This window comes from Danio rerio, chromosome 14 (genome assembly GCF_049306965.1).
Source record: "Danio rerio strain Tuebingen ecotype United States chromosome 14, GRCz12tu, whole genome shotgun sequence".
NCBI classification, from domain to species: Eukaryota; Metazoa; Chordata; class Actinopteri; order Cypriniformes; family Danionidae; genus Danio; species Danio rerio.
The window spans coordinates 54987474-55003774 of NC_133189.1; the positions used below are offsets into that span (position 1 = coordinate 54987474).

The window sequence follows — 16301 nt, forward strand, 5'->3', positions numbered from 1 at the left end:
TAAAAGCAGTCAGTGCTGTTTCTTTTCACTTTCACATGCTGTTTCATTAGCTCTTTGTGCTTAGTACTTTTTTTTATAGCAAACCAGGGTTAATGGGAGTAATCACTGTGCACCTCATTTTGACATTTCTGCATGTATTCGACTATTTAGGCCAGGGATGTCGAACTCAAGTCCTGGAGGGCCGCAGCTCTGCACAGTTTAGTTTCAACTCTAATTAAACAGGGGTACGCGTGTTGGAGCAGGGCTGGAACTAAACTGTGCAGGGCTGCAGCCCTCCAGGACTTGAGTTCGACATCCCTGATTTAGGCATTGCGTGTGTGTGTTTGCTTGTCTCTGAGGCTGAGTGCATGCGCACACAACATCATGCATTCTCTTTCATGCTTTTAAAAACACAAATGAATCAAATATACATCAATAAATGAAGTGTGTCCCATGTTGCAAAAGTCACGTAACAATTAGCATAGTCACTTGGATGCTCCAATCAGGATTTTTGCAGCCGATATTGAATACCGATTTTGATGCTTCAAGCGTAATGTAACTTTGCCATTGCATAAGCACATTTATCTCTTGAAGTATGATATCTCACTTTATCTAAGAGAATAATTTAAGGATGTTGCATACATGTACTGGTCTGAAGCAGCTTTACAAAAACATAAAAGATAAAACAGGAAAAAAAGGTCAAATAAAAAATACTAAATGCAATTTGGAAACATTGTTCATGCTGCCGATGTATGCCCGGCATGCACTTGCAAATACTCTGCTTGTAAACTCATAAACAAACAATTGCGATCGGTTCATGAGATCAGCGAGCATGGATCAAGTCATGATGTGATTATCAGCCGATTCCGATCTCCGATTGATCGGAGCATCCCTAGTTGTCACAATACTGGAATTGGATACCAATCGGTACTAATATTTAAAAACGTCCTGCAATTTCCTGCGAACAGTGCTGTTGACCGCGTTCTTAAACGATGCTGATTTGCAATTGTGTTCATGTGCTCAACAGAAATGACTGTGATTGGCTGAGAAGGTCATCAGTTCACTAAACGGTTTGCTGAGTGAAACCACAGATACAGGGACACTGGAGCGTTTCAAAGTCGCGTCGATCAGCTGGTTTGTCTATAAGCTGACAGACGGATGAATCACGGCTTTAAAACTCTCCAGTGTCCCTGTATCTGTGGTTATGCTTGGTAAACATCGATGAGTTTTGGTCTACTAATGACCTTCACAGCCAATCACAGTCATTTCTGTTGAGCATGTGAACACAATTGCAAATCAGCGCTGTTTAAGAACGTGCTCGAATGTTTTTAGGAATTTGACGTTTTTAACTTCAGAATCAATTGGTATCGAATTCCAGTGTCATGTCAACCCTAGATGCAATACAAACTTGTGAAACTGAGCTTTGCAGTGAAGTGAATGCATACTGTTGCATACTACGATTATACTAATAAAGAACACTACTATAGTATATTACGAGCGTACTTTCACAGCATACTATTGCATACTATAATATACAAGCTTACTAATATAGCGTACTGTTGCATACTACTATTGTACTAATTTAGAATACTACTATAATATACCACCAGTGTACTAACAGAGTACTATGACATGCTACTAATACACCACAAGCATACCAACACAGCAAACTATTGGCTACAAATAATCCACAAGTGTTGTAATAATCCAAAAACCATTTTACTAATATAGATACTACTATAAAGGGGTCGGGATATGACACAATAATAGTTTTATCTCCATTAGTGTTCTATCATAATCATAAGCAAAAATCGAATTTGAATTTCGATTAATTACACAGCCATAGTCATAAGCTTGTTACGAAGGTAAAATCTCTCTGTAGAAGTCTGCTGTTAACAGCTTCGCTCTCGGGCACTGTGGGTAATGGTCAAGGATCGCTCCTCGTGGGATCAAATCAGCAGCCTTCTGGTTGTAATCTTCCAGAGTGGCCAATAGATATGCTGTGGAGTGGCCCTCAGGACTCTTCCATCGCATGTTTCATGTCAAGCTGAGTGTGTATCATGGCGACTGTATTAACAAAGGTGTGCTTCAGATTTTCCCCTGACCACTGGAAACCCTTCCACCCCCAGGTACAGTACGATGAAGTCTCATCACATGAGTATTTCAAGCGCCAAACTCTATTGCACATGCTGAAGTGCTCCTTGTTTAAACAGTTGGCATGTATACATGTTTTTAATGCTTGACTAGTGTGTTTGCTAATGGCACCCTGCTGCTCGAGAGATTCCCAGTATGGTGCTTGAGGGATGCGGAAAAGTACTCGTGTAGTCAGTGGGCCGTTTTCCGTGACTACGCTGAGCTCGGTTCACATTTACACTCCACTTGTGTTCTGGATTTCCCATTCCTGGCACAGCCGATTCAAGCACATTATGATAAGGTAGAGTAACTCCGAGCAGTCCCACTAAACAAATATGGATGAAACTCCTCTGTAACATTTAATTAAAACGAGACTCGCCTTAAGTAATGAAGCTACTCTGCAAAGTGCTGTGCTTATTTCGCTTTATTGCAGCCAGAGCAAGGCATCGGAACCAGGCATGAAAAAGAAAATCTAATTTCCTGCCTCCAAAAATGTGCAAATAACGACAGTAGGGAATGTTTGGTGAATCGTGTTTGGGGAGGGAGATTTGTGGGTCAAAATGACAATTTACTGTACAGCACTATAAACTCCAGCAACAGGCGGTAGGTTTGCTTACTTCAGCACTTAGATTTCAGCTGCTGCTGGAGTTTCTGAAAGTGTCAGGAATATTTGCCTTTCTCACTTTTCCTGAGGTAACAGCAGTCTGGCAGACCGGTGATTTAATCATCTCCAGAAACCACTCCCTGACGCTGTCAGCCATCGTCCTATGAATTATATGAAATATATTCCCCATGTGGGGAGACGTCCAGACCTCAATTTCAGGCTTTGCCTTTGTTTTGGCTTAATCCTCTGGGGCACGTTTTCCTGCTGTATTATTTTACCATTTTATCAAATAATCTGATCAACAGCTGACAGCAGATGTGTGTGTTAAATTAAAGCTGTGTGTGAGAGGTAGGGAAAACAAGTTTTCACCATTCATGTCATGTGGAACTCACTTAAAGAGCTGTTTAGTAAAATTTTACTAGAAATTTAGATTTTTTTAAAATCTCATTAACTCTTTCCCTTCCCTTTACACATAGACCCTTCCAGAAAATTACAGTTTTTCTGAAAGGTCTGTATGTGTGAACAGGCCCTTTTTAAAAAATATCGATAAATTCGTTCTGGTAATTTTCCGGAAAGACATGTTGTAACATAACCCAAAATTTGCCGGCTGGCTGCGCTGTGTGAATGCAGACGAAAGATTGCCTAAAAGAGTGCGTTCACGTCTAGAGCGTGCTGACGTGATGCGTCTACTCCAGCCTAGAGTTCTTCATATGTTTTCATCGAAGTTGTTTACAATACTCATTCATCCACAGAGTTTGTAATGTAGTCAAATATTTACAAACACAAGCGCAGCCATTTAGAGCTCTTTTTTGGTTAACGATGTCAAAATTTACCAGTATCACTTGTGTGTCATCTGTGTGAAATATTATATTTAAAATGCACTACATTTTAATTTTAATTTTTAAATTTTTTTTTAACCAATGTGCATTCAAGTGTTGAATAAAACATATTTATTTTTATTTATTTTTATGTTTGTTTATTTTTAATTATTTACTTTTTTATTTTTATTTCAATTTATTTTAATTTAATAATTTTTTTAAATTATTTTTTTAATTTTATTTATATTTAATTTATTTACATTTTTTATTTATTTTTATTTTAATTTTCATATTTTTATTTATTTTTGTTTTTATTTATTTTTAGTTTTTATTTATATTTTAATTTAAAATGTGTTTTATTTAATTATTTTTTTTCATTATATATATATATATATATATATATATATATATATATATATATATATATATATATATATATATATATATATATATATATATATTAGGTTAAAAATCAAATTCTATCATTAGCTGACAAATATATTTTAAATGCTTTAGTTTGAAAATTATATTTTTTTCTTTAAATGTTTTTCTTTCTTTTTTGTTTAAGCTTATGAGCATTCAAGGGGTGATGAAGCATGACTGTGTGATAGCATAAAAAATGGTTTGTTTAAACAAAAGCTTGGTTCTCCATTTTGTTATGTAATATATTCTCATTCTGAGGGATGTCAAATTTAGGTGAAAATTATCCAATTCTAGCATTAGCTGACATTTTTTTAATGACACTAACGTGGAAAGAGTTTATATAGTAGCGAATTTAATACAACGTCTTTGTCCATTTGAATGTAAATTTAAAGCGCTTGCGTGCAAAAACCTCCAATTTTCTCCTCAAATGTGCATTTTTCTCTGCCTCCTCTGTTTACGTTCAGTTATTTTACTTTAAAGGCAATGAAAAGAACTTTCAGCCTACACACAAGAGAGAAAATGTCAAAAGACTTTTAGTGGTTTTGTATCTTAACCCTTCATCTGTGTTATTCTGAATAGATTTTGCTAGTGTAGCTGACCTGGAATTGAATAAAATATACAATACAATGCGATCATTTATAATGTCATTAAAAAGCTGCATTATTTCTATTTCTAGGTTGCCAACCTCGCCTGCTCCATCTCCAACAACGAAGAGGGAGTAAAGTTAGTGCGAATGGCCGCTTCCCAGCTGGAAACACTGTGCCCTCAGGTACGCAGCCATTTGACTGGATGTCCACTGCCACTGTCAATACCTCTTTAATCTGAGCCCCAGTGACTCTTCCTTGATCCTGGGGCTTTGAACTCATGCATCTTTCCATCTAAATAAACATGGCTTAATCTCCGTCGTAATCTGAAACAATTGCATTGTATTTTGAAGTGGGGGGAAGGGCTCAGATAATCAATCTGCATATGTGCTGTTGTGTTTTTTTTTTTGGTACTCGTACGTCTTAAAAGCAGATTAATGGCTTGTGTATTGTAATTGCAGGTGATTAATGCAGCTTTGGCCCTGGCTGCCAAACCTAACAGCAAGGTGGCTCAGGATAACATGGATTTGTTTAAAGACCAGTGGGAAAAACAGGTGCGAGTGCTCACTGACGCTGTGGATGACATCACTTCCATTGACGACTTCCTCTGCGTGTCTGGTAAGTCCGTGCTGTGTAGTGTACAGGTTGTCCATGTGGTCTTAAAGTCTTAAAATGTCCTAAATTTTAAAAACTTAGTCTTAAATTCACTGAATTATTGTCTTGCATTATTTTAAATCAGTTTTAATTTTACTTTGTCCATCAGGCAAGAAGTCATCCAATCACCAACAATCTATCTCAATAACACATTTAACAAGGCTTTATTTATAACTAATATTATAATAGCTGATTTAATAGCTTTATAACTAATATAGTTTCATTATCTTCCTTGCAATCAAATTAGTTTAAAAGTGCTCCATGTGTTTATAGACAATATAGGTGGAGGACGCTGACCTGGATGGACTGCATACGTTTAGTGTACTATAGCTTTTAAAGAGCTTACAAATAGTGTTGAAAAAGATGATTGTGTGCTGATTCTGATGCTTTAAGCTTTATAATATGTAAAGCTCATTTTCACTCCAAGTATAATACTTAAGTGGAGATCTCCTCTTACCTAATAAAATAAATGAAGGATGCTGCATATAATCCCTTAAACAAGTCTCATGACCATTTAGTGTGGACATGTCATGGCCAGAAACGGCTTTACAGAAAATAATAGACAAAACAGCTGAAAATAATGGTAGGAAAAATGGTTAATGCGACTTAGAAACATTGCAAATAACAAAAGAAGAATTCAACATGTCTTAATGAAAAAAAGAAGTTTGAAGCGCATATTTGACGAATAGGAAGTTAAAAGTCACACCTATAAATACTTATTTGTTTATTGCAATAAGTATATTATTAAATATTCAAGTTACAGAATTTTATATAGTATTTAATTAATTTTTTTATATATAATTAATATTTATAGTATTCCTTTTCTTGTAAACTCGAAAACTTGCGATCAATTCATGAGATCGGCCAGATTGGAGAGTCATGAAATGTGATTATCGGCTCATAGCGATCTCCGGATGTATCGGACCATCCTTAATATGTTTTCAACTAGGGGTTGTTTGCTTGTTTGACAGATTACGTAAAATATGTGGCTAAGAAATAACCAATTAACTTTTTTTGATTCTTGTCCATTAGACCAACTTGGCCATTAGAAAAAGGATCCTTAGCATGTAGAGCAGAGATGTCAAACTCAATTTCTGGAGGGCCACAGCCCTGCACAGTTTAGTTCCAACCCTGCTCCAACACACTTAAGCTGCGGTCAAACTAGAGTTTGTGTGTGCAAAATTCTGTTGTACGGTGCTGCAAAAAGGGGCGGGATTAAACAAGATTAGACATTAAAAAAACGAGCGATTGCTCCATGTTTTAAATTTCTGTCCAGAGAGGTCATGTTTTGATCCTCAATTGGTCTCACGCAGTCAAGTGATGCAATTTTGCAGGTCAGAGTTCACCAAGCTTGAACTTTGCGCCGGAGCAAACTTTGAAATTAAAACGAAAAAGACAGCCGCACTTGGAAATGTGAATTTTTATTTGATGTTTGACGTAATCTCAACTGAGAAATGAAGAGAGGGTGGGACATAGCATAGCCAAAAACGGTTTGTTTTCATCACAGCTCCGCCAATGAGAGTAGTTGAGCTTTTAAAAGATGGCTCAGAAAAAAAAAATAAAATAAAATAAAGGCTGCATTTACCCAATTAAAGTACAGATAATAGGATTAGGAAGTATTGTTAGGTTTAAAAGTTGTTTTATTTGTCTGTTTTACAGTAATTATTCTAGTTATTAACTTTATAAGTTTTTGCAGCGTCACCATGGCCCATAGTGTCACATGATTTTTTTTTTTGCTTAAGAAATTAGCATTGATTTGTATAGGTTGTATTGGGTTGTCATGATACTGGAATTACTTGAAATAATTGGTACCAACCGCCAATTTCCGGCTAATATTTTAGCGCTGTTCAGCATGTTCCTAAACAGCGCTGATTTGCCATTGTGTTCACATGCTCGACTGAAATGACATTGGTTGGCTGTAAAGGTCAATTCACCTCTGTTTACTGAGTGTAAACACTGATACAGGGACACTGGAGTGTTCTAGAGCCATGGAAATCAGCTGGTTTGTCTATAAGCTGACATATGAGCGATCCACTGATGAGTCAAGGCTTTAAAATGCTACAGTGTCCCTGTATCTGTGGTTACATTAAATAAACAGCGATGAGTTCGGTGAACTGATGACCTTCACAGTGATTTCTGTTGCACACGTAAACACAATGGCAAATCAGCACTGTTAAAGAACATGCTTAAATGTTCACAGCAAATGGATGTTTTTAAAAAACCAGGATCGATTGGTACTGAATTCCAGTATTGTGACAACCCAACTTCAAACTGTTGAAAATGGTTTCAAAATACTAACATTTGATTTAAAATAAAAGCTGATGTTGCATTACATGACAAATCTGATGGCATTGCCTGTTTTCTGCTGTCACTATTGATTTATTTAATGCATTCTCACTTAATGATCATCTTACATATTTCATTAAGCATTTAAAACCTTATGCTTTAGCAATAGAACAAGCTTTTTAATTCACACAGCAACCTCTGAATAATAGTCTGCTTGACTTCGGTCTGTTTGTACCAGACCCATTATAACTTAATGCAGAAAAGTCAAAAAAGGAGTCTTTACACCTACACATTTAAAGAAGTTCATTACCCGCTCAAGCGCACTTGACTGTCAACTCTATCCTATGATATTGACATTCTCTCTCTCTCACATATGTTAAAGGCTTTGTCAGACGTGGCCTTTAAGAGTTCTTGTTAGGCTGTAGAGGCTGACTGACTGCCTTCACCTCCACTCAAGGACACATTACGGTTTACCATGTTGATTTGCATTTCCCAGACACCAATTACTAAACTGTCTGAGTGTGTCTTTAATCTTTTTTTCATCCGCCCTTGTGGTTCCTGCTAATGTTCTTAAGTCAGGGACAATGTAAATGCAGCATGAAGGATGAGGATTTCCTGTCTTCACGCTTTTGCATTGTACTTAACACTCTGTCGATTCTTCAGCGCTGTCTCTTTAGTTGGTTTAAACATTGTCTTCTCTCTCTCTTCTTTTTGCTTTAGAAAATCACATTCTGGAGGATGTGAACAAGTGTGTCATCGCTCTGCAAGAAAAGGATGTGGATGGGCTCGATCGCACTGCTGGAGCCATTCGGGGCAGAGCTGCTCGTGTGGTCCATGTGGTCACATCTGAGATGGACAACTATATGCCTGGCGTATACACGGAGAAGGTTCTGGAAGCTACCAAACTTCTTACTGAAACAGGTAGGGGTGTAACGATACACTCAGCTCACGATACAATGTGTATCACGATATAATGTTCACGATTCGATATGTATTACATTATTTGGAATAAAAAATGTAATTAAACTGAAATGCAAATTTTATTTTATTTACTATTTTTCATGTATTTATTTTGTTTCAACTTGTTAAACTGAACCTTCTTTAAGAAAATAAATTAAACAGGCCTGTCTCTGGAAAATAAAACTATTTTAAAACTTCTTATAAAATATTATTGAAATGATTCAATTCAATTGAATTTAACAGTAAGAGCTTAAGGCTTTGCTTGGTCAAAAAAATTAAATCTACATTTCCAGGTAATCAGCAGTTCTATAAGATAATCCTGAACTTATGTGTATCTGTCTGAGAGGTTTTTATGGATGGCTGTCTTCATGTTGGGCATGATGAGTGACAGGGTGGCCGTCTTTTCATTACACAGGACAGTCGTGGCTCTTTTCAGCAGTTTAGGCAGGCTTACTATTTCTTCAGCGTCGCTGATGTCGGCGCTATCAAGTGTATCATGTTGACGTGCATTTTTGTGTACCTCTGTACTCAAAAGAGTTAATGCTCGTCATAATCATAACTCTAAAATGCGATATGATTATTTAAATAATGTGCACGCTTTCGGTTTCATTTCCACTGCTGTTCTTACTTCCCACATACTTCCCATTTCACAAACTGAATGTTGTTTACTACTTTATTACCTGTTAGTCACAACCTGCAGGTTCTGTTCAATGAAGCAGATGCGTGCCACTGTATCTGGCCGCCAATGCATCATTATATGAAGACAGAATGATATTTTAGGCTGAATTGTACCTTATAAATACAGTATGTGACTCTTTCAACACCATTAGGAGGTATCCATGTCGCTGTGCAAAGTATGTAAATCACTGTGAAGACTTTAAAACTTCGGCTATGTTTGACCCAGTATGCGTGTCAAAAAGCGGACGAGTCTAAAGCAATAACTGTACAACCAAAATGTTGCCAGACGTCTGATTTTGAGAGGATGGGCCATCCTCTATTTCAACTCCACTCATCTTGGTCTGCTAACATTACTGCTGCTGCAATCTGAACTCACGTGCGACAGCAGGTAGAACGTAGCTCACGTGCAAACAGCTCAACTAATAAGAGAAAATGGACGGCATATCGTAATCAAATCGTCATAACGCCACAATGCATATTGTGACATTTTTGCATCGCAATAAATTGAACAACGATAAATCGTTACACCCCTAGAAACAGGTAAAAACCAGAACATTGAATCTGAAATCATTTGATTTGTAGTAAGGCCTAATTGCAATACTTCTTTTTTTAAAGGAGTGAACCTACACTAGTGACATGGTTCAGTTTAGTTACGATTATCATGCCATGGATTTGGTTCAATTTGATATCCCGGTGTTTCATGGTGCATTGATGATGCTTCATCATTCAGTCGTTTTCTGCTGTTTTTCCGGGGCCGGGTCGCGGGGGTTGCAGTCTCAGGAAAGAACCCCAGACTTGCCTCTTCCCAGACACTTCCTCCAGCTCCTCCGGGGGGGATCCTGAGGTGTTCCCAGGCCTGCCGAGAGACATAGTCCCTCCAGCGTGTCCTGGGTCTTCCCAGAGGCCTCCTCCTGGTGGGACATGCCTGGAACACCTCCTTAGGTAGGCGTCCAGGAGGCATCCGAAACAGATGCCCAAGCCACTTCAGCTGACTTCTCTCGATGTGGAGGAGCAGCGGCTCTACTCCGAGCTCCTCTCGTGTTTCAGAGCTCCTCACCCTATCCATAAGAGTGCGCCCTGCCACCCTTCGAAGTAAACTCATTTCAGCTGCTTGTATCCGTGATCTTGTCCTTTCGGTCATGACCCAAAGCTCATCACCATAGGTGAGAGTAGGAACGTAGATTGACCAGTAAATGGAAAGCTTTGCCTCTTAGCTCAGCTCCTTCTTTACCACAACCGACCAGTACATCGACTGCATAACTGCTGCTGCTGCACCAATCCACCTGCCAATCTCATGTTCTATCCTTCTCTCACTAGTGAACAAAACCCAGAGATATTTAAGCTCCTCCACCTGGGTTAAAGACTTTCCTCTAACTTGGAGATGGCAAACCACCTTTTTCCAGTGGAGCACCATGGCCTCGGACTTGGAGGTGCTGATTCTCATCCCAGCCTCGTCACACTCGGCAGCAAACTGCCCCAGTGAATTACCCCAAAATTGTAATACAAATAATATATAAATACATGTATACATTTTAATACAAGAATTGTTGTGCTGTAAAGTAAAACATCAAATTGTGCATGGAAAGCGTCATCAAACTGCCCCAGTGCCCCAATTATTACCCTTACAATTATTGCCCTTACAATTTCTCAATATGTTTGGCGACTAAAATGTTATTTTCATAAGTCTATCTGTTTAATAAATCTGAAAAAAAACACCTAAATACATTGCCTATATTCATTAAGAAAAATATTCATTTTCAAAATGGGCTGTACTCATTTTGCTGAGCTCTGTATATTCAGCTTCTAAAATAGTTGGATCATTTGTAATTACTCCCACTTGCATGTTGGCTCCAACACCATAGTATGCAACTTGTATGCAGATCCTCCTCCCTCATCATAGTATGCTGCTCAAATGCACGTCTTGTTTTGCCTTGGCAATCCTACAACGCTGCTGCTGAAAGACTGTGTGTTCACACATTTATCACGTGCATTGTTAAATGGCTGCTTCAAAGCAATTCTCAATGAATAAACACGCAGGCACACATGGTTTTGTAGTAGGGGAAAGGTTTATCACATTGTTTATGTACACTGAAAGTGTGAAGGAATACATTTTTATAATAGCCTGCATTTAGTGATTTGAGCACAGTAATCCACCAGTTATACAAACACATAAAAGCATGCGTCAACATCTTGCCTTGCCTGGCATTTTGCTGCCCTTAACACTTTCCTGCTCAGCAATGTAAGGGTTCGTCTGAGCTCCAGCAGTCAGCGGGTGCTTTAAGCACAAAAGTTTAGAGATCAGTGCACATGGGACAGTTTATCAAGGATTCATCACTGGATGGCGTCTCACTATAGTTGTTAAATGTGTTATTTAATTAATCTTGTCTCTATCTAACGACTACTTGGTCTTTTGAATCTATCAGGTAACGTGTCACAGCGTCAGTGCACTGCTTCACTTTTTCGCTTTCAAACTTTTTTCTCAGATATTGTTGGTTGTGCACCTTTTTCTACCAACCAGGATTGTCAACACCATTATAACGACAACATTGCCATTTGGAGGTGTCCACTTGCTGTGCAGCATATTTTAAACAATAGTAAGACGTGTGCAACCCCCTTTATGCTTCTCTCCTGAACTTTATAATTGTTACCTAACTGTCCACTGCTGCATCGTGATGCACTGTAGAGATGATTTTGACATCCGTACTAAAGTCTGTTGTTTGCATTGTTGTTTTTAGCTTGGCATTAGTTATTTGGCACAAGAGGGTTTTCTTGGTTTATAAAAAGGTGGTTAAGCAAATATTCACATTTATTAATGAAAAACTGCTCATAACTGTAACTGTAGGCTGTTTATCAGCATCTAACAGCTGCTTCGCCCATGCTTCATCCAATTTGAACTTAGAATTATCTATTTAATAATATTTTTGGGGATGGCACTCGTGCATGTGTGATTAATTCCTATTTAAAATCCATTGTTCTTGTTCACTATCTGAAAATGCTGCACAGGCATCCAGAAATAGTGCTGCTGCCATCTGCGCCAGAATTTCCTTGAGTGGGTTTGTAGGGTGTTAATATATAAAGCTGATTTTTATTTTTTTTTAATAAAAGTAACTTTGACTACCTTCCTTTACAAGGTTGCATAACATTCTGTCTAGATAGGCAGCTGTCTAGGTTTTGAGAGCCCTTCTGTGACCCGTATCTGCACTCTAGCTTTATTAGCGAGATAAAACATAATATTACTTTTTTTCTGGTAGATAAAACGCAATATTACTTTCATGTGTGGTTACGTAATTGCATTCGGATGCCTTAAGGAGTCTTTCTAAGACTGAAATCGCAGAGATGGCTCATTCCTCAGGGACCCGGCATACGATTTTCCTGTTCATTTGAGGACTTTCTCCTGGGAAATGCTATGTCACATTTTGTGTTCTCCTGCTCGGCTTTGCGCTTAAACAAATAGCTGGGCCATACTGGCAAAAAAAGGACGTTATGTCACAAATCATTCCTTTAATTACTGTTAGAACTCATGCCCCTTAAGCCTGGAGGTTTACCCAAAACCCTCTGTTCATGTGAATTTTAAATATTCCCTCTTTCACGCTGTACTATATTCAGTCTCCCTCTGCCACCGTTTTCCCCAGCGCAGTCCTAAATTGCGAATGAGTATTAATGTAGATGTGTTCTGCGCCTATAGGGAGGGACCATTACTTTATGGCCGGGAGGTGGTGCGTGGCTGGTGGGCCGGCTTTTACAAAGTGGTTGAGCAAACCACAATATATCATGCTGAATCGGGTCAATCGTTCAACCAAATTTCAGGAGAGTTTAGTCTCAGATGGCCTAGTCTGATTACATAACCTCAGCACTCATTCAGCCTAAAATTTCGCAGAGATAAGCTAGCAGCGGGAGCCTTGTTCGAGCCATGAAAGCTTTTTGCAGTCACCGTCCGAATGCAGCTAAATTTTTAAAACGACCAGTCTGTTTGTTCGAGTTACTACTTAAAACTTTTAATTTAATTTGGTTACTTGAGCATGAAGGTCTCCAGGCCTCCAAATGCTGTTAGTTCTTGTTGTACACGCTCAATATCGTTAAATATCGTCTGGGAATTAATGCTTATTTGCTGTCCGCAGATTATCAGATGCACCTCTAAAACGGTCTCCAGTTCCCATCGCATTTGATTGAGTTTTTTGTGTAGCTTGTTGCTACCTGTCTTATGATTGATTCGTTTAAGGGTGCCTCTGGATTAAGTGTTCTCATCTGCCATTCCCGCAGTCAAGTAAAGCCTGATTAAAAGTTGCCCTGAGCAGTCATTAAAATCCAGCAACGCATCAACCATGCATTCAGCATTTTTCCTCAGCTCTGTTTTGGGCCTTAAAAGTTGGACTGAGGGTAAAAGTGTCGATTCAATTCAAATCTAATTTGAATTATGTGTTTCTACAGGCACAATGTCTTGATTGAATTGTACTTCAGCTCTCTCTTCTCTCTCTCTCTCTCTCTCTCTCTCTCTCTCTTTCATATTTGCTGAGTTGAATTGTTTCCAGCGAAATTAATCAGGTTTTTTTCCCCTCCACCTTTTAGTTTACTGCTAAGTGTTTCTGACCTTGATGTTTGTCCTTTCTGTGTGTGTGTTTACAGTGATGCCACGTTTCACCGAGCAAGTAGAGGCAGCAGTGGAGGCTCTCAGTGCCAACAACGGGCAGCCAGTGGACGAGAACGAGTTCATTGATGCCTCGCGTCTGGTGTATGATGGTGTGAGAGACATCAGGAAGGCGGTGCTGATGATCAGGGTGAGTCTTTAAATAGAAAGTTTCTCTTTCAGTGTTTAAGTTTTATCCAGAGTAAGCAGGGGCTGGTGTAAGATTCTGACAGTAGTATAACCTTGGATACAATATCCCTGTATTGTGATCACTGCTCTAAAATATGTTCTTTTGAAAAATCTGGGTATAAAACAACTGTTTTCCCATTGAACACAATATATTTTATTTTAAGAAACATTTAAGATATTTGGAGCAGTAAACATGTCAGGCTAAATGATTTAAATAAACCATTGACTTCTGCTGTCTTCATTAGTTTTAAAAACACAACTTAAAAGGACATCTTTATCCCTTTTACTTTGTAAATAAAGTAAGCCACAGCACTGTTCAGGTCTACAGCATGCTTGGATGGTGGTTTATAAGCGATTTGTCTTTCACAATCATGAGCTAATCAGTAGCTCTTGATGTGGAGGCTCATTTTCTGCTGGAGATACTGTTACACTAAAAACTAAATAAAATAAAGACACATAATTATTTTTATTTGACATATACCATAGGAACGATGTAACCGGAAATTTAAGCATTTTTAAACTCTTGACTTTTCCCAACTGCGGTAACCCTTAAACCCGTCTATCATCCCATGCCTAGTCTAGGCATGCTGTCATTCTTAAAGCACTTGTTTATAAAAGAGCAGAACATCTTCACTTTATCACAGATGATCAAATTATTATCATTAGGGCTGCACAATATATTGTTTCAGCATCAATATCGCAATGTGCGTGTCCGCTAGTGATTTACGATACCACTGATTTCCTATCCGATACCAAGTAAAATGAAGAGTATCGGCGATACTAATCGGATTCTGATACTGCCCAAAAATGACTGTTTGGGAAATTAAAGTAACAAGTAGTGTACTTAAAAGTGTCACTTTATACTGAATATGAACCATATTACGGGTTATTCTTGTTTATTGATGAATAATTATCATACAAAAAAGCCAACTTACATATTTATTGACTGCGTCTCAGCATGTATATCTTAAAACGCCCGCCTGAACATCTAAAAAAAAACATTCACACTTCTACATTTAGTGGCATGTTAATCCGGTTCTCATAAAAGTGTTTTGAACCTTTTTTCGTTGTTTTATCATTGTCACAAAAAACCCAAGACCCCTAATATAGCCACATCACCACACTGTCTCGCCCTAGCAGCACCTGTAACTCCTTTCCTCCTCGTCTGACTGCCTAGTCATGACGTTGTCATATTCTGTCTTGTGGTTTCTATGTAGATGTTTGATTAGGTTTGTAGTATTACCACAGTACCTCACTGTTTTGTTACACGTGTCACAAACCGCATCGTTTGAGTTTATGGAAGTGAAGTAGCTCCACACATAACTTCACATGTACCAGGCCAGCGGACTGAGTGGCTAGCTCAGAGTCTGAGTCTGCAGTTGTACAGTGCCATATAACCCACATGACTTTGCATGCGGAAGAACAAATAGTCCGACTAAATTGGCATTATTCAGAGAAACTAGGGTAATTGTGGTTAATTTCTGCTGTGTTTCTACTTCCAATAAAATACATATTTGCTCCAAATTATTGAAATATTGTTATTTTAGATAATCGATTCTAGAACATACAAAGCTGGTATCGGAGTTATCGATATTTTAGTATCGATCCGCACATCACTAGTGTCCGCAGTAGTCACATTGTAGGATATACGCAATATGGAATTATAGTTGATCAACGATTGAGAATACATGAGAATTGTGGAGTCGTTATAATCATTACAGAGTGAAACTTTATTATTTACATGTGTTTTAAAGGCATTTCAAGAGAGTTTAGCACATTAAGACAATAACTTACAGCATTTGTAATTTTAATGAAGAATTATTTCACAGAATTATTATTATGAAGACGACTATACAGTGTTATTTTGCATTTAATTATTCAATTTCTTTACCCGAATACTGTTTGACTCTCTGGAAAACCCTAAAGCACTTTTTTCCTTGCTCTATTATAATTAATCTTGCTTGCAGTTTGTTTACTGTTATTTATACATGATTCACACCCTTAATCACCCCAACCAATCTAAATGGATAATCCCCACCCCCAAACAGAGCTATTCAAGCTATTTGGTAAAATCGTTTTCATATCACGTTGTTGCAGAAAACAAAATTACAATGTTAGATTTTCCAATATTGTGCAGTCCTAATTATCATTACAAAAAATTGCTGGAAAAAAAGCACTGTGAAATGGGTCAATATAAAGGGCTCCACACAAATTTTAGGGGCCAAAATTTAATACCGCTTAATTTATGCATGTGATGTAGCTATACACTAGTTTTATATTAGTTTATATTGGTTACGTGGCGGACATTGCACTCTCTCTCTCTTTAAACATGCATAAATACCTGTGCTATATGACAATATAAAAGCTGT

The 16301-nt window shown here is 37.9% G+C and overlaps 1 protein-coding gene across 4 annotated transcripts in view; it reads left to right on the forward strand.

Moving 5' to 3' along the window:
* The window catches only part of ctnna1 (catenin (cadherin-associated protein), alpha 1), a 193499-nt gene that overhangs the window by 98197 nt on the left and 79001 nt on the right, over positions 1 to 16301 (forward strand). For 3 of the 4 annotated variants that reach the window (NM_131456.2, XM_073921163.1, XM_073921162.1), the window contains 4 exons: positions 4634 to 4726; positions 5003 to 5159; positions 8202 to 8402; positions 13743 to 13894. In NM_131456.2, the coding sequence (NP_571531.1) occupies positions 4634 to 4726; positions 5003 to 5159; positions 8202 to 8402; positions 13743 to 13894 (603 nt within the window). Of the gene's footprint in view, positions 1 to 4633; positions 4727 to 5002; positions 5160 to 8201; positions 8864 to 9160; positions 10833 to 13742; positions 13895 to 16301 lie in introns of those variants that run through there. The other variant, XR_012389377.1, reaches the window with a different exon arrangement.